At 41.0% G+C, this 19479-nt stretch overlaps 1 protein-coding gene across 2 annotated transcripts in view; it reads left to right on the top strand.

Moving 5' to 3' along the window:
• Nucleotides 1-19479, top strand: part of FBLN1 (fibulin 1) — a 114809-nt gene that overhangs the window by 25438 nt on the left and 69892 nt on the right. For both annotated transcript variants that reach the window (XM_006127755.4, XM_006127754.4), the window contains exons 4-8: nucleotides 4600-4768; nucleotides 5400-5459; nucleotides 10324-10425; nucleotides 14814-14951; nucleotides 19275-19412. In XM_006127755.4, coding sequence (XP_006127817.1) covers nucleotides 4600-4768; nucleotides 5400-5459; nucleotides 10324-10425; nucleotides 14814-14951; nucleotides 19275-19412 — 607 coding nt within the window. The remainder of the gene's footprint in view (nucleotides 1-4599; nucleotides 4769-5399; nucleotides 5460-10323; nucleotides 10426-14813; nucleotides 14952-19274; nucleotides 19413-19479) is intronic.

The following is a 19479-nucleotide window of genomic DNA, read 5'->3' on the forward strand; positions in this document are numbered from 1 at the left end:
ACAAGAACCACCCATGGCTCTTCTACATTTCAAAGGAAGAGGCACAGCAGGGAACCTGTGTGAGCGGAGACCAAATCAGTCCCCGCTCGCGCAGGGTCCCAATTGCTGTTCCTCTCCCTTTGAAATATACAAGAGCCGCAGGTTGCTCTTGTACATTTCAAAGGCAGAGGTGTAGTGAGATAGCGAACACCCCCTTGTCAACTATTCGATTAGCTGATAAATTGAAATTTAATATCCCTATACAGTACTGATGGAGGGAAGACAGAAATTATGGGTCAATTTGCCCATTTTAAAGAAAAAGTCAGGACAACTGCAGGAAGGCTTAAATAAGGAACTGTCCCTTTAAAAAGGGGATGTGTGGTCACTCGCCACATAACAAAAGTGATATTGATGAAGAGAAAGTTATCATAAGTTCACATTCCAATGCCTTGAGTGCATTTGAAATCACTATGTAGTGATTTGAAGGATGAGAAGAGAATGATACAGTGCACTATACTTTAATTTATGCATGGCATCTACTAATGTAATATTGAGATGTTCAATTTTATGAATTGCTCAGTTCCCAATTAGTTAGTAAAATAGGGATTCTACTGTGATGTAGTGAAATTGTATACATAAAAGATGAAGCATGAAGTAGAATACATACATGTAAATTTTTCTTCTAAGGAAAGAAAACAAGCAAAAGCTAATCATTACTCTTACCATAAAAAGAAGCAGCAAAAGTGCTGTATAAAACAAAAGATAATGCTGTAAATTGCAAAAAGGCCAAGAGGAAATATATGGATAACATCACCAAAGAAATTCAAGTGGTTGCTAAAAGAGGCAATAGTAAAAAACTTCTGTTAAGATTCTGCCTAACAAGTTTACATCAGCAGGAGCCTATTAAGGTAAACAAAGAAGGAAAGACCCTAATAGCAGAACAGGGTCATGGGAAGAACACTTTTAAGGAGTGCTAAATATAACAATGTCCCAAGAAACTATTGATTTTGACAAGTATATTAAACACATGGAAATAGACATTGTAACATCTAACATTAAAACCAAAGTGAAAGATGCTTTAAAAAGTTGAAACGCGGGGAAAAGTGCAAGTGAAGACAGAGTCATGGAGGAAGTGTTGAAAACTTGTGATGAGACTGTCAGTAAAGTCCTCAAACTCTTCATCAAAGCATGGTTCCAGGAATAGCCTCTGGAAAAGCGGGAAAATGGTATTCAAGTCAAAATTCCAAAGGAAGGTGACCTAAGATGTCCTAGATGGTCATCCCTGGTTTCATTGTGAGGGGATGAAGTAAACTGAGGCCCTTCCAGTCTTACATTTCTATGATTTGAAGCAACTACAATAACTGATGAGGTATTACGTTTCTTTCGGTAAATCTCCTGAGGTATCGTCTTAAGTAGAATAAAGGAAGCAGGTCAGGCAAAACTAATGGAAGATGAGCTGGATTTTGCTTTGGAAGATCAGGAATCAACTGGATTTTCATCCTAAACATGCTCTTTGAAGAGAGCATCAAATGGAGAAAAAATATTTATAAACTTAATATATATTAAGAAAACACCTGACAGCCTCCATCCTATTTCACTCTGGAAATCTTGAAGTGGAAAGGTGTGCCAACAAAATAGTAACATTAAAGCTTTATGGCAAGGTGAAGAATGCACAGTTAAACACAGGCATAAGAAATAGTTTAACATAAACACTGGTGTCAAACAAAGATTCATTCTATTTCCTCTCCTGTTCAGATTGCCATTAACTTCTTATGAGGAAAAAGTGTAAATGGATACAGCACAGGCATCACATAGTTAGCAACAGTCCACTAGAAGATGCAGATTTTGGTGATACTATTGCTCTGCTAAGGGACAGCTCTACCACATGCAAATAAAAACTGAAAGACTGTCCATCATTGCAAGAAAGGTGGGATTAATCAATTATGAAACAAATCTAATGAGAACCCCAGCAACTCACAACTCAAAAATAATTTTTGAATATAAGCAGTGAGTCAGTTGACATGGCTTAGCAGTAATGTGAAAGTAAGTGAGGCTATCCATAAGGAAATAATGTTGGGAAGTGGCATGGTGGCAGCTGAATTCATTCACCAGCTTAAACAAAAGAATTTGATCATTAAAAAAAATCTACAACTTAAAGACTAAACTGTGAATCTTCATCTTAAATATAATTTTCACCTTAACATACAGATGTGAAGTCCGGAAATCCACCCAGTATATAGACAGAGGTCTAAATGCTTTTGAAATCATATGCTCCTGGAAAATATAAGGCACATGGAACCAGCTTTCTAGGAGATACTCCACCCCTGCTCCTTCCCAGGCCCCAGTCCAACCCTGCACTGCCTTGTACCCTGAGAGTACCCCACCATAGTGGTGCCTCCCCATACTGGGGAGGGGACATAATTTAAAGGAGATGTGAAGTGTGGCCTTTGCCCCCTGTGCCCAGTCCAGGACTACCACACTCATCCTGCCCTACATTACCTGCAAGGGGAACACTCTCCCACTTGTGGCACATTCTGCTGCTTTCCCCACTGAGTGGGAGCCTGGGTAGGGATTGGGTAGAAATTGGTTCTAACAGCAGCCCCTCTTGGTTGCAGCTTTGCAATCCAGCAGCTACCTGAGAGAGCTTGGCTAGGAAGGCAGCTTTTACTTCCTACTTGGGCTCTGCTGCCAGGGACTGTGGCCGTGTGATCAGGAAATGTGCCAGGTGGTGCGGGTAAGCGCCTATGGTACAAGGTATTAAGTAGAGTGAATCTATGACAAATACGAAGACTCATCAGAAGTTTCAACAACTCCCTATATCTAAAGTTACTCAGAAAAGAAGATGGAAATGATGAGATACGTTGAGAATAAGGCTCAGGCATTTAACATAAAAAGATGAAGCACAAGGTAGGATATTTATGAGTATCTTGCTCTTCCAAAGGTGAAGAAAGGGAGGGAGAAAAGGAAAAGTTGATCTCTTTGTTTTATCCTTATGCTGCTCCAGACTTTAAAGGAATTAATTCTTCACTACAGTATAAAAGGAAAAAATACACGTACAATTATGTACATGGTTGAGGAGAGGAGGTAGCCGGCACGTATCTCAGAGGTGTTTGGGAGAAATGTACTATTTTGAGTTTTTTGTTTGAAATGGCTTCTTGAAACTACACAAGGGATTTAGGCCATTAACTTCCATAATGAGTAGTTATTTTATGTTCCAGCTGTGTTTTTATTTAATTTTTAAATGGTTCAGGCTATTTCCTTTGAGCTGAAAAACAATTATAAAAATAATTTCTAAAGTAAAAATTTTAATCTGCCTTTTACTTCACAGCAGTAGTTGGCAGACGCTGGTTGCAGTGAACCAAATTTCACCTTTGCATTCTAGCAGCAGGGGAGAAAATTAAGCAATGTGGCAATGTTTGTTCAACTCAGACTAAAACAAAATCAACATAGCAGTTTGTTTTGAATTAATCCTATTTTTCTTTGTTCTGTCCTGCAATGGATTCTAATGCCTCTGTTCTTTTAGTGTAGAACATCATGCCTAGAATGACTGGGCTCTACCTGATCTCATTTCAGGACTGGTCTCTTAAGGGGTGACATTCTTAAACAGTTAATATAGAGATGTGTGGACATTTAGGAGGTTGGATGAAACTTAGGAGAATTTGTTCTCAGTTTTACCATTAACCCACTGCATCATTTTACTGCTCCCTGCCTCTGTTTCCTCCCTCAGCTTTTGTTTCTTGTTTATTTAGACGGTAAATTCTGTGGGACAGGAAGAATGTACTTGTACAGTGGCTAGCCTAATGGAGCTCCTATCTCAGTTGAGGTATCTGGGCCAGGGTTTCTTAAAATTTTTAAATGGAGAAACGCCAAACAATAATTTTTTTTTATGAAGAACACATCACGGCCCACCAGTGCGCCACGGAACACAGTTTAAGAAACCCGGATCTGGATGATACCAATATACAAGTGATATTATTATGTTAAAATGTTATGTTCCAATATAAGGATTTTTTTTCTTTTTTAGAACCTTTTAAATCATAGTTTGTCTATATGGAATAGTGCTTTCTTTCATGTCTTTGTGGTCTGCTAATTTTAAGACCATTTGCTTTTCTAAAGTGAGAATTTGGGGGTAAGGTGGGAGGGCAGGCAAGTACATAGTTTATTTCATCTTCACTATGACAAATAAAATCTGTTTTAAATTAGAAGTGGAGCTCAAGCCTTAAAATGGGATTTAGGGTTTTGAGGAATCTCACAGTTTGGTGTTGTTCAGAACTGGAGATTTGGGTCAGTTCATTTGAGGGAGGGGAAGTCACTTCAACATTTGTACATGGATCATTCTTGCCTTCCTATCCTACCCCATGAAAGATCATGGGGATTGATTCTAGGGCTTGGATTTGGCTTCCATCCCTTCTCTTTGAGGGCCTGATTCAGACCCACACAAATGTTGTGAGATCTAGCTAATGAAACACAGGAGGGCTTTTGAACATCAGGGTGTGAAAACTTTGGCTGCCCATTTTCTATAAACACGGGACAGAAATCCTAGCCCCATTGAAGTCAGTGGCAAAAATCTTATTGCTAAGGCTAGGGATTTCTCTTACTGTCAGTTTTTTGTTTTGACAGAAATGCTGTTACTGTTGCTTGCTGGGAAAGATGGCCCAAGTTCAAGGACAGAGCTGTGAGCAGAGCCAGCTGATAGGATACCAGTGTGGGCAGGTGTTCAGAGCTTGCTGTGTCAAGGGTCAAGAAGCCACTGAAGGGTCAATTAGCGACGTTCCTAACAAAGACCAAGGTATATTATACCCGCACTAAATTCAGCTGAAACGTCAGAGAACAAATTCAAGTCATAGTAGGATGCAGGGAAGGTGACGTATGTGTTATCTTTTGAATGATTTGTGTTGCAACTCTTCTTGTGCTGTTTTCAAATGGACACCAAGGACAGCTAGAGGTTTGACTGGGCACCTTTAAATGTGAAGTTTCATTTTAGATTAAAATCTAAATGAAAAAATAAAATTAGCTTAACTTCCATCATAACTGCTAAGTGCACTCAGCTGCAAATGAAGTCAATGGAGATGAGAGTGCTTAGCACATTTGATGAAAATCAGGTTAAACTTGAACATAGCAGCCTAATGTTAGGAACTTTTTCAAATTTGAAAATCTTGCTTCATGTGTAATGGGCAATTATACTAGGTATCTTATTATCTATCATTCATTTGTCAAGTGGACTCCATGTGCATATGCGTTTGAATTAAGTGTCAAATAAAAACTATTTTCTGTTTCATAAAATGAATAAGTAACTCTTCAGTATTATCTTTTTGTGCAAGTATCCACAAATACCTGCTCCAAATCTTTTCCTAGATAGACAGCATTTTATTGTGTCAGGAAAACTGCTTTTCTCTCTAATGTCTATTTCACCTTCTTAGTTAAAAGTTTAGATGAGGAAGTAGACCAAGAGGATCCTTACCTTCATGACCGCTGCAGAGGTGAGTTAACTGACTGTTCCCATGTAGGGACTTTTGTTTTGATTGTTTCAGTAAATACAAACAACTTGGCAAACTTAAATCCAAGGTTCACCCAAACCATTTTGCTTAGCCCAGTAATATGCAAATACAAATGGCATGGGAATCCTCTCTGAAGTGGTAGGTTTTTTCTACCCTCCCTTAATGCTACTTTGATTATCGGGAGGAAAATCTTACAAAATATGAGGTTCTTTTGGATATGTTAAGCCAATGTCTGATTAAGGTGAGAACTTACTTGTAGTCCCTTAGGGACCAGTAAACATAAGTCTTTTTTTTAAGGCATTCTGACAGGCTCCCTGTGATGTAACTTGTACTGTGGGGCTGCTGAGCTGTCCAAACCCACCAGCCAGTTCCTCACACTGATAAGCTAATATCAAGCTACAAGCCTCTGACAGGCATTGCACTACACAGCCATCCACAGGCAGGGACATACCCGGTTCAATGACATGAACGATCTTGCAGCCACTCATGAACTATCAGTTGAGAGGTTTCAGTCAGTTCTTCCCTCGGCTCTCCAGTCTTGCATGCCAGAATTGTACAATCTTCCTTTGCAGACACCTGACAGTGTAAAGCTCAGTGCGCCTCTCCCTCAGTGTGGAATAGACATAAATTGGGCTTTGTAATCTGAGCTGAGATTCCAAGAACTTCAGCAAAAGACACAATATCAAAATATAAAACAGATGTATTAACTACAGAAAGAGTTTAAGCGATTATAAGAAGCAGCATGGAAATCAGAATTAGTTAGCTAAGAAATAAAAAAATAATTTAGAGTGAGAATTTACACTTAAACAGATTAAGCAAGATTCAAATTAAATAGTCTCTCACCTTAATAGATGGTACAGTCTCTCAATACAAAGGCTGGATTCCTTTTCCAGCCTGGGACCAATCTTCTTCAGTTCTTCTATCTTCCGGATGGTCTTCCAGGTGTTGAGATGCTGTGGGGAAGAGAGGCCAAGTGATGATGTCACAGCCATTCATTTATACCAAGAGTGGGAAACTTTTTTAGAGTCGGTGGCCACTGACCCACAGAAAAATCAGTCAGGGGTTGCACACAAGTGAGGAACAAAAAGGAAAAATAAAAACCCTCACTGATGTGGTCCCTGACTGAGAAGGAGCAAGACACTCCCCACATTCCCCTCGCACACCAGAGCCTAGGAGGGCCCAGGCTATAGATTTTGTTTGCTCTAGCCCCACAGTGGGATGGCGGGGAGTGGAAGGGCTGGAGCACCAGCGTGGAATCCACAATGCTGAGGGAGGGTCCTGAGCCTCAGGGATCGGATCTAGGCAAGCCGGGGGCAGCATCCAGCCCCCAGGCCCGAGGTTCCTCATCCCTAATTTATACTTTCTTGTAGCTGCTGGGAAGATCATTGTTATATATTGTCCCCATGCTATACATGCCCTTCTCTGGGTAGTCTCCGGGATAGCTGATTCTTCTTCACTGGCCATTATCACTGTCTGGGGTCATCTTGTTTGCAGTTGAAAGTCTGGCTGTGAGCGTTTCCCAACCTTACAACATATTTCAGTAACACATATAGCAGTGCTTCATTACTTCACATACAATGGCAGTACATGCAATCCAGGATGCTGCTTTGAGGTACAAAGTGTCACAGGCATGTCAACTCCTTTTAACATCGGGGCAATTGAGGGCTTTCAGGGCTTTTCAGGAAAAGCATCAGCCCCTTATGGAATCAAGTTGTTACATTGGGCCATATTCTGTCCTTCGGTAGTACATGCATGAGCAAATTTGGAAACCCTTGGGGAGTTTCAGACAACATGTGATTTGGCTTGTGATTCCTCATGAACATAGATAGGAAGATAGTGGGTCTGTTATGGATGAAGACTGTTGACACCTCCCTATGGAAGGATAAGGTGCTACTACCAATAACCTTTACACCCGTAATCAGTCCTCTTCTGAGGCTCATAATCTCAGCAAATTTCAAGGCCCATTTCTTTTCATATTTGCTAATAAGCTGGGAAAGAGTGGTGAGGCACAGTTGTTTGGTTGTGTCGATGGTCTGTTTGGGTCTTCTCTAAAAGTTGTGGAGCATAATGTCTTACATGTACATTTTGTACAAGCCCTCTTAAGTTTTATGGAAGTGCATGTTTTATAGATCTTTAATGTGTATTATAGAGCTGCCAGTGAGCTCATTGAGACTTATTCGTACATGACTAAGGGCAGAATTATTGTCTCTTTCTCCAACAACATGGCTGCCCTCAGTAGTAGGCTCAAAACTTTTTATACACACACACATATTTTATTTAAAATATAGGCTACAATTTAGTCATGGCAAAAAGAACTTTTAACCTCTTGCTATTTGTCTGCTGGGCTGAGGAAAAATAGCTTTCTTTTAAAAGACCAACAAAAACCTTACACTGACCCCCTTAGAGCTAAAACTGCGACTTCCTTCTAATCTTGTTATTCGGTAACATGCAATTGTACTGCTCAGTAGCCATGGGCATCCTGTATCATAGGTAGGGGTAGGCAGAGTCTTCCTAAACCACCCGGCATGGCCTGCCCACACTCTGCCCTCACAATGCCTGCTGTAGTTATTTTGGGTACAGAGTGTTGCTGCCCTCAGCACCTGCCCTCCCTGCTGCTCCAGGCCAGGGAAGCTGGGGACGCGTGCCTCCCTCCCTGCCTGGTGCTCCGGAGGTTGGGGAGGTTCAGGCCAGCTCAGGCCAAGCAGCCTCTTCCCTCCCTGGTGCACAGGGTGCTTCGAGGAGGCTGGGGTGTGCGTACTCTTCCCTTTCCCGTGGTGGGAGGGAAGGTGCCCCTGCACTCGGCATGCTGCCCCGCCTCCTCCCCTCCCCATATTGGGGGCAGGGCCTCAGCAGAGAGGACAGGGCTCTGTCTGCCTTCCCCAGCCCTGGCTGCACCAAACTCCCATGCCAGTAGCAGACCAGCTTCCATTCTCTGGAAGAGTAAGGATGAAGCAATCTATTCCAGCACCTTACCAGATGCAAGTAATTTTCTCCTTTGCACCAGCTGTGTCCATTGCCCACCTCTAACTACCTGCCCACCTCTAACTATCTGCTCACCCTGACACTCTGGCTGCTGCTATTGGTAACCCAGGAAGGGAATTAATGGGTCAGCTTACACTCCTTGTTTGAAGTGTGGGTATGCAGGACAATAGACAATCTTGCCTTTAGAAATGGATCACTTTAAATCTGCTGATGCTTTACTTTGCATGGCCTGTCGTTAGAAAAAAACAAAAAACTTTTCAAAAGAGTTTTTTAAAATGATGGGCTAGAAGCTCAGCAGCTCTAAATCACCATAGGTCCATTGACTTCATTGGAGCTATGCTAACCTACAGCCACTGAGGATCTGACCCTAAATTAGAAATATTGATGAGGAATTTCAAACTTCCTTAGGACCCTTTGTAAGTCCCAGCCTCCAATCTTAATGGAATGTAGATTGACATGGGTAGTGAATAAAGTTCCGGTCTGTTCATTTTATCTAGAACAGAAATTAAATTTCAGAAAATCCAAACGTATTTGACCCTTTATTTCAAAGTGTTCAGACCTATAACAATGAGCCCAGTGGCATCAGACATTCCACTTCTAGAGCTTGAAGAACATGTGTATTCTATTTCTCTCTTTGTGTATGGTTGAGATGATTAGATCTGAATGACGTAACTAATTCTTGTTTGACCTACATAATTGACATGAAAATTGAAAGAGAAATGAAAATAAGATAAATAATGACTTGTGAGTGCCCGCCAAGTGTGTGGTGCCTCTTGGAAGGAACATTTGATTTGGATAATCTGCTTGTTTTGATTTACTGCCTTTCACATGTGCGTCACATATCTGAAAGCTTAAAACATCAGAGTTTTATTATTTTCTACAAAAATTTCTGAACAAAGTAACACACTTCGGATTAGAAAAAAGTTTGAGTTAATAGACTGATATTGCAATATAAGCTTTCAGCATGTCATGGTAGACACACTCCTCCAAATGGTTTGTTTATGCAGGTGTGTCTGTAGGACACAATGTTTTGAAAATGTACCCATTTTCAGTGTCCAGGGCATCTACAGATATTATGCTGGTTAAGCAATGATTTACCATCGAGCCTGTTTGACTCCTATTTTCCATAGGTGTTAGAAACAGAAAACACATGTTAAGTCATTGGCTCCATTATCCTGCCAAAGAAAAAGCTGGCTCTCCTCCTTGACTCAAGCTGATAAATCACATTAAAAGGTGTTAATGTTATATTTTCCCAGAGTTACTTTTCCATGTAAGCAATTGCTCTAGTTAGCCAGATGGAACTTATTCACTAGATGGAAGAGAATTGGGTTGCCCAATTGCAGATGGGAGTTGTCCATTAGACACTCTTTATTAGAGCCACACTATAAACAAGTTTGAAAGCCTCTAAAGGATCATTTCTATTGTTCCCCCCCCCCAGATGAGCTCAAATGTGTGAGGCAATGGAACTTACCCTCAGGCCTCCCTGAGGGATCTACATTAGGCAAATGTCTGATTTTAGCCCATTATTGCCTTCTAGCCTTTCTTATTAGATAGTAGTTGATATTAAAATGTCACATTTTGCCAACAGTTACCCACAATGGTATCTGTTATATAATATAATAGTATATTATTTATGATGTTGGTTGATTTTAAGGTTAATGTTTAAAAAGCTAGTTTCTTTCTCCTTACGTGTGAACATTTCCTTCAGTATTGGTCCATATTTCCCAAATTCTTGAAGCATACTAGGAAAACATCCAGTATGTTGCTGGGCACTCCTCTAGATTAAGTAGTTGATATCTTCCGAATTTTTAGTGATGAACTAAATTGTGTACTTTGTTCTTAAAAATATCATATCTGTTTTTAGGAGGCGGTCCCTGCACACAGCAGTGTAGGGACACAGGCTCCAGTGTTGTATGCTCCTGCTTTGTTGGGTACCAGTTTCTGTCTGATGGTGTCACCTGTGAAGGTAACAGAAATGAAAAGCTTGCCTCTGTTTGTTGCTTAAAGGGAGAAGTGTTTTGCTTTTGTGGATTTCTTTTTCAAGATGGAGACTAGCACATGCTTATATTGGGAGGGCAGAAGACATTGGACAAAGAAAGACTGAGTTAGGTTGGGTGTGAACATGGGGACAATAAAGGTAAGGAGCTGGGCAGAGACCAGTTCAGTGGGGCAGATGGAGAGTTTGCAGATGGATAGGACACAGGAGAGGCCTCAAGTTTGGTTTTGGTAGCAGAGATGTTAAAATGCATTGAATTAAGTAAACATGTAACTGCTGAAAATGTCAATGTTTACTCGGTTACATGCAGGACAGGCAGGTGACTCCCCAGGAGCCAGGGTGTGTGCAGAGCTGGCTGCATTGGCTCCCACTTATCCCACCTGCAGCAACATGGTGAGGAGGCAGGCGGCTCCCCAGGAGCCAGGGCATATGGGGAGCCAACTTTTAAGCTATCTCCTTGCACATACCAGGAGCCTGCATGTAACCGTGAAGGTTAACTAATGAGCCATGGTTATACTTTCACATCCCTACTTGGTAGTGAAGATAGCAGTTAAGCTAGCCTTTTCTTTTATCGTCGTAAATGAATATTCATATAAAATATAAAATCTTGAAAAACAAAGAATAGTCCTGCAGCACCTTAGAGACTAACAAAAATGTAGATGGCATCATGAGCTTTCATGGGCACAGCCCACTTTTTTGGATGAATGGAGTTTAAGGGGTCCAGGATCCAAATAAATAGCAGAGAAAGAGACGGGATGGAGAGGGAAGGGAAAAGAGGAAAAATGGGAAAAGAATAGTTAATTAGAGAGTCCATGCTAAAGAAGCTGATAGAGAGGGTTCTAAGTACTCTTAAGTACCTGGTGTTTGACTTTTTATGTCATTAAGAAGTGGAATGTAGCGGGTAATCCAATTAATGTCTTTGTTTAAACCTCTATTATAGAGAATTAAATGAATTATTTGATTCAGTCTTAACAGCTAAGGATGTTAGGGACATTCCCAAACCTGACCCATCCTTTGTAGGTGTCAAATCTGAGGACTTGTCACAGATTGAAGGGTCTTTAGAGGAAGTTTTGGAATTAATTGATAAACTTAACAGTAACAAGTCACCAGGACCAGATGGCATTCCCCCAAGAGTTCTGAAAGAACGCAAATGTGAAATTGTGGAACTATTAACTCTGGTTTGTAACCTATCCTTTAAATCAGCTTCTGTACACAGTGACTGGAAGATAGCTAATGTAATGCCAATATTTAAAAAGGGCTCTAGAGAGAATCCTGGCAATTACAGACTGGTAAGTCTAACGTCAGTACCGGGCAAATTAGTTGTAACAATAGTAAAGAATAAAATTGCCAGACACAGAGGCTTTGTCTACACTTGCAGCTTCTTGTGCAAGAATATCTTGCGCAAGGGTTCTTATGCAAGAAGGCTTGCACAAGAAAACATCCACACTCCCATGTACGAGATGTGCTTTTGCACAAGGGCATCCATGGCAGTGTGGATGCTCTCTTGCGCAAGAAAGCTCTTATGGCTGTTTTAGCTATAGGGCTTTCTTGTGCAAGAAACCCCTGCTAATTGTCCACACTGCCCTCTTGTGCAAGAGCTTCTCCGCAAGAGAGCTTACACCTGTTAGAAAAGAGCATAGCTCTTGAGCAAGAAGACCTCTCTTACCACGCCATACTGTAAATCTTCTTGTGCAAGTGTGGGCGGGCAGCATGGACTGTCTGCAGATTCTTGCGCAAGAATGGCAGAGAATTGTCAGACACATAGAAGAACATAATTTGTTGGGGGAAAATCAACATGGTTTATGTAAAGGGAAATCCTGTCTTACTAATCTATTAGAGTTCTTTGAAGGGGTAAACAAACATGTGGACAAGGGGGATCCAGTAGATATAGTATACTTAGATTTCCAGAAAACCTTTGACAAGGTCCTTCACCAAAGGCTCTTATGTAAATTAAGTTGTCCTGGGATAAGAGGGAAGATCCTTTCATCGACTGAGAACTAGTTAAAAGACAAGAAACAAAAGAGTAGGAATAAATGGTAAATTTTCAGAATGGAGAGGGGTAACTAGTGGTGTTCCCCAAGGGTCAGTCCTAGGACCCATCCTATTCAACTTATTCATAAATGATCTGGAGAAAGGGGTAAACAGTGTGGTGGCAAAGTTTGCAGATGATACTAAACTGCTCAAGGTAGTTAAGACCAAAGCAGGCTGTGAAGAACTTCAGAAAGATCTCAACAAACTAAGGGACTAGGCAACAAAATGGCAAATGAAATTTAATGTGGATAAATATAAAGTAATACACATTGGAAAAAATAACCCCAACTGTATATATAATATGATGGGGAGCTAATTTAGCTACAACTAATCAGGAAAGAGATCTTGGAGTCATTGTGGATAGTTCTCTGAAGACGTCCACGCAGTGTGCAGTGGCAGTCAAAAAAGAAAACAGGATGTTAGGAATCATTAAAAAAGGGATAGAGAATAAGACGGAGAATATCTTATTGCCCTTATATAAATCCATGTACACCCACATCTTGAATACTGCGTACAGGTGTGGTCTCCTCATCTAAAAATAGATATACTGGCATTAGAAAAGGTTCAGAGAAGGGCAACTAAAATGATTAGAGGTTGGAATGGAACACATATGAGGAGAGATTAAAGAAACTGGGACTTTTCAGCTTAGAAAAGAGGAGACTAAGGGGGAATATGATAGAGGTATATAAACTCATGAGCGATGTGGAGAAAGTGAATAAGGAAAAGTTATTTACTTGTTCCCATAATATAAGAACTAGGGGCCATCATATGAAACTAATGGGCAGCAGGTTTAAAACAAATAAAAGGAAGTTCTTCTTCACACAGCACATAGTCAATCTGTGGAACTCCTTGCTTGAAGAAGTTGTGAAGGCTAGGACTATAACAGGGTTTAAAAGAGAATTAGATAAATTCATGGAGTTAAGTCCATAAATGGCTATTAGCCAGTATGGGTAAGGAATGGTGTCCCTAGCCTCTGTTTGTCAGAGGGTGGAGATGGATGTCAGGAGAGAGATCACTTGATCATTACCTGTTCGATTCACTCCCTCTGGGACACCTGGCATTGGTCACTGTCAGCAGACAGGGTACTGGGTCGATGGACCTTTGGTCTGACCCAGTATGGCTATTTCTACATTCTTATATTCTTATAGGTATCAAACTTGTAAGTGAAATTAAGCTTTGCAGCTTCTCTTTCAAGATGGGTTTTTGAAATTGGCTTGTAATAATATGGAAACTTTGAGATCCATTAATGAATGCCCGGGCAAGTTAAAATGTTTCCCAACAGGTTTCTGTGTGTTACCTTTTCGAATATCTGATTTGTGTCCATTAATCCTTTGTCATAGAGACTGACATGGCAGAGGAGCATTGCTGGCATTTGATGGCACAGATCACATTGGTGGATGTGCAATTAAATGAGCCTCTGATGTGGTGGTTTATGTGGTTATGTCCTGTGATGATGTCGCTTGCATAGATGTGTGGCACCAGAGTTGAATGTGAGAGTGGGTTCCTGGATGAGTATAATGGAGGTTTGTTGCGTGGTTGCTGGAAGTATTTGTTTGCGGTTAGAGGGTTGTCTGTAGGTGAGGATTAGCCTGTCTCCCAAGGCCTGTGAGAGTGAAGGGTCATTTTCCAGGATAGATAGTAGATGGTTGTAATAAGTTTCTAAGGTGCTTCAGGACTATTAGTTTTTTAAGTTTTTGCAAGTACAGACTAACATAGCTACTCCTCTGAAACATATAAAATATAGTACATCCTAGACATGAGATATTATATCCTGATAGTTGAAAACACAGGCTGCGTCTACACTGGCCCCTTCTTCGGAAGGGGCATGCTAATTTTGAAAATGGGAATAGGGAAATCCGCGGGGGATTTAAATATCCCCCGCGGGATTTAAATAAACATGTCCGCAGCTTTTTTTGAAGTAGGAATAAGAGATCCTCCGGAATAGGGCTTTATTCTGGAGGATCGGGCCAGTCTAGATGCTTTTTTCCAGCTTTTCCCACAGCCAGAAAAAAAGCAGAGGCCATGTTTATTTAAATCCCGCGGGGGATATTTAAATCCCCCGCGGATTTCCCTATTCCCACTTTCAAAATTAGCATGCCCCTTCCGAAGAAGGGGCCAGTGTAGACGTAGCCACAGTGTATGGCTAAAAATTGAGAGCAGATAAGAGCGCTTACTTTTTGTGGGAGATGGAATCCACAGTTCCCCCCCATGTGGGTTTTCTAAATTTCTGTAACCCCCAAAGCTGACCCATGATTGTTTCTTGCCTCAAAAATTTCAGATCTTTTGTGCTAACTGTTCATATTCTCTGTCCATTTTGGTTACTTCAGATATTAATGAGTGCATCACTGGGACACACAATTGTGGGCTTGGACAAACTTGTATCAATACAGTAGGATCCTTCCGTTGTCAACGTGAAACAAGCTGTGGAACTGGTTATGAACTCACTGAAGACAACCATTGCAAAGGTATGATCCAGGCTGTGAATTGGGTACATATGAGGTTGATGTTTATCAACATCTATGATGCCCAAAATGCTAGATAAATTATTGCATCTTGTTGTTTATATGGAAACACATATGTAAGTTGTAATTCTATACCATATGTGTTTTATAGTCTAATATGAGTGTCTAGCACTTCTTTGAGTGCTGTCCCTGTGGGTGATGCACTTAGAAGAGGTTCAAAACTTATTATTAAATAATAAGTAGAGCAAATATCCACCACACATATATACTCAAGTGGCAGTGATTTGAAACCTGGTGTCAACAAAAACAGATGGCATCCATCTGCGTCTCATTACCCTCAATATTAGATTATCTATTAGAACTTAAAAGGTCAGGCTTCTCCATGAAATCAATAAAAGTTTACTTATTTGCCATCATAGCCTTTCAACCCATGGTAAATCAACATCCTGTCTTTGCCCAGCCAGTAACAAAACATTTCCTCAGATGACTCAACAATGTCTACCCAGAACCATGTGAGCCTACTACACTATAGGACCTCAGCCTGGTCCTTTGGGCCATTACCTGTTCCCAATTTGAACCTATGGTGACATGTTCCCTACTACACCTTTCCATGGAAGTGGCTTTCCTTGTGAGAATTAAATCTGCCAGATGTGTAGGAGAACTGGGGGCCCTCATGGACGATGCCCCATACTCAAGACTTTTTAAAAGATAAATTACCCCTGAGACCACATCCCAAGTTTTTACCACAAGTCATCTCTATTTTCCACTTTAATCAACCTATTTATCTACCGACATTCTACCCCAAAGCATACATAGATAGAATGCAGTCTGTGCTTCATACTCTCGATGTACAGAGGTCATTAGCCTTTTACATAGAAAGAACATGGCCATTTCGTAAATCACCCAGACTGTTCACATCCATAACCAAATGTTCCAAAGGGAGTGTCATATTTCAACAAAAACTCACCAAGTGGATCTCCAGTTGCATAAAACTATGCCATCATCAGTGTGACCTCTAACCCCACCCAAGGGAAATCACATACATTCAACCAGAGCCCTATTGGCCTCCATGGCTTTCCTGAAAATGGACACATCAGACATTTGTAGAGCTGCTACCTGGGCCTCAGTCTATACCTTTACATGGCATTATGTATCACATCTGATACCTCATTTGGACTCTCTGTACTGTCATTAGGGTTGCCAGCTGTCCGGTTTTGAACCAGACAGTCCAGTATTTCAGTTTTCTGTTTGGGAAACAAATTGAGAAAATATAAATGAGAAAATATAGATGTTCTGTATTTTCTAAATAAGATATAATGTAGATTGTGATGTAATGTCAAGTGTGTCTGGAAGTTATGTTGAAACCATCTGGCAACCCTGTCATCTGTCACAACTTCAACTCCAAGGTCCTCTCCCTCCACTGGTGGGCACTGTTCTTAAGTCACTTGAAGTGGAGCACCCACAGGTACAGCACTCAAAGAAGGGAAGGTTACTGGCCTTGTGCAGTAATGGAAGTTCTTCAAGATGTGTGTCCCTGCTGTTGCTCCACTATGCTCCCTCTTCCCCTCTACTTCTCTTCTTTTAAATTTTTTACTGTCTCTGGAGCAGAGAAAGCACTGAGGGGGGACTGGTGGCATGGCATCAGTTTACTGCCTGAAAAAACATGAAATGGGGACCACATATGTGTAACCCAATGAGAAACTGTTACCAGAAGTCTCTGAGTATGGGCTCAGGGGCACATGATCACCTAAAGCGAAGCACCCACAGGGAGACGCATCTTAAAGAATCCTAGTTATTGCACAGGGTGTGTAACCTTATCTTCAGCCTGAAATGTTTTCTTTGCGGTAATGGGAATGAGCTGCAAACGCAGTTTGAGTTGGCTTCCTCTGGAAAACAATCCATCTCTCTGCAGCTGAGAATGGTCTTCAATATGGGGCTTGTTTGTTTTTTGCAGGAGGTGGGGGGCAAAGTATTTTCACTTCCCTGAAGTATGTAAGCCAGCTACTAGGGCCTATATTTTGGGTAATATTTTGTAGTAGGGAATGGGGATTGATAGGTAGGAAGTGATACAATTTAACTTTTTAAGAAATGTAATGTTTCGGGGGAGGGGCGGGGTTAAGTGTTCAGTTGACCTAACTTGGTTCCCTTTGAAGTCAAAAATAAAAGTCCCCTTTAACTTCAGAGAAAGAAGTTTTACGTCAATGAAAATTCTACCTGTAAGCAGTAATAATCTTTCAGGAATAAGGGGAGTGCAGCCTTCAATGAGTGCTTACCTATTTACATAGCTTTGGAAATTGTTATTATAGGTTGACCCTCCCAAATCCAGGACTCTATCTGGTCCAGCAAAATCCTTGTTCCAGCAATGCCACAGATGTTGCTGGACTAAAGAGCCCCTGAGGTGGGAGCGGCTGAAAGAACATGGGACTGGGGAGATCCGGCTAGGCCAGCAGCGGCTGGACTAGGCAGTGTCCGGACGAGGCAGCGTCCAAGGGACCTCCCCCCCGGCCAAAGAACCCCTGGCGTCATCTGGGCCAGGCGTCCAGGGAATCCTGGCACCAACTGGGGAACTCCAGCTGCAGCAGGGCTTCTGGTGGTAGGGGGTGTAGCCCTGCCTCCCCACCCCTGTCTTCCCACCTCCACCCCCGCAGTAGTAGGGCCCACCGGCTGGGAACCCCAGGATACCCCTTATGGCAGCAGGACTGGATTGGGCAGCCCTGACCATGGAATCCGTGGCTGAAGCAGGGCTGGCACGGGTGGACGGCCCTAGCTGAGGAACCCCGGGGAGTTCCCAGTGGCAGCAGGACTGGCCCTAGCAGCGGTGCAGCGTGGCCGGGTGATCCCAGCTGTGGAACTCCCAGTAACAGTGGGGCTGGCAGCAGCTGGGTAGCCTCCGCAGCCAACAGGGGAGCACTGACCTCTCCTGGTTCAGCAGATTCCCTGGTTCAGGACAGCTAAGTCCTGGGGGTGCTGGAAAAGGCAGGTCCAACCTGTATGAATGTCCAAATTATCATCTAGGAATTATATCAGGCCAGACATTTCTAATATTGCTTTGACAGTTTTTAAAAAATTATGTATTCCCACAAGGAAAATGCCTAGAGGCCAGATGCATGATAGCTGATTTTTTTAAAAAGGACATCTTTCAATGTTAATGGCATGGGGGAAATATGAAGTATTTTTCAATGGAAAAAATGACAGATACCTTACATCAGGATTAAATGGATTTTATAATTTCTGGTTACCATTTTTTAAAGTTTAAACAAAGTAACTACACAGATAAAGATAAGAAGTTGCCCAAACACAATGGGGTCTTTTAAAGGTAACACATAAGTGTTATGAATAAGATTTGTTAGTACTTGTATGGAATGTTCATATATGACGTTGATAAAAAATATAAAGTTTAAAAACAATTAACAAAGCATGATAACCTTTATTTATTTTTAACTGTTATTTAAAATCAAATAAAAAACTTTAGCCTTATAACACAGTTCCACCAAATATAGAGCTACCTATTTTCTCCCTATTAAATGCTAAAAGGCTTTTTATAAGGATCATTAGTACTACAGAAAACACTTCCAGTGTTCATGTAATTGAAATTCCTTTTTTTTTCAATTAAGCTGCATTTGGTAGAATATATCTACTTTTTTATTACGCCAAAGAATTTTTATTCTAGGAAAAATATAAGGCTGAAATTTGAAGTGTTTGCTCTGTTTTCACATAGGCAAAGATCTTTTCAGAATCAATTACCAAAATGTGGAGCACATTTTGCATATCTTTTTCCAATAGATTCTCGCAGTTTAGCTGTACCTTGACAGTGGAAAGGGGCCCAAATGAGCATAAATTACACTTCATTTCATGTTAAGCCATATCGATGTAGACAGGTCTTAGTTTAAAATGAGAATGAAGGCTTATGAGTTTACTTGAAACTGAATAAAATTAAAGACTTCAGGATTTAGGCCTTTATTCAGCAAAACACTTAGTCAAATGCTTAGCTCTCATTGACTTCATTGGGATTTGAGCATGTGCTTAAGTGCTGTGTTGAATGAGGGCCTTTGAAAATACCGCTGCGGACACTGAAAATTGCAAATTATTTAGTTGTCTAATTTAATAATATAATAAAGATAAGTAACCTGCTTCCTATTTCTGTCAGATTACTGTAAAGATAATGGGCCAAATTCATTTCTAGTGTAATTATATTGAAATGATGACTGACATTATAGCCAGCGTGAAATGGGCCTATATTTTCTAACTCTGTCTTCTGTCTTAAGTGTTATAAAAATCTTGTGTAAAACTCTTGCTAACTATTTTTTTTTTTTTGTGATGTACCAGATATTGACGAATGTGAGACTGGTACTCATAACTGCCTCCCCGATTTTATCTGTCAGAATACTCCGGGATCTTTCCGTTGCCGACCCAAGCTACGGTGCACGAGTGGGTTTATACAAGATGCACTAGGCAACTGTATTGGTAAGACATATTTTGTCACTTAAATGACTTCTTAAAGGTGTGTGTAGGCCAATGTATTAGTGCATGG

Source organism: Pelodiscus sinensis, chromosome 1, assembly GCF_049634645.1.
Source record: "Pelodiscus sinensis isolate JC-2024 chromosome 1, ASM4963464v1, whole genome shotgun sequence".
Lineage (NCBI taxonomy): Eukaryota > Metazoa > Chordata > Testudines > Trionychidae > Pelodiscus > Pelodiscus sinensis.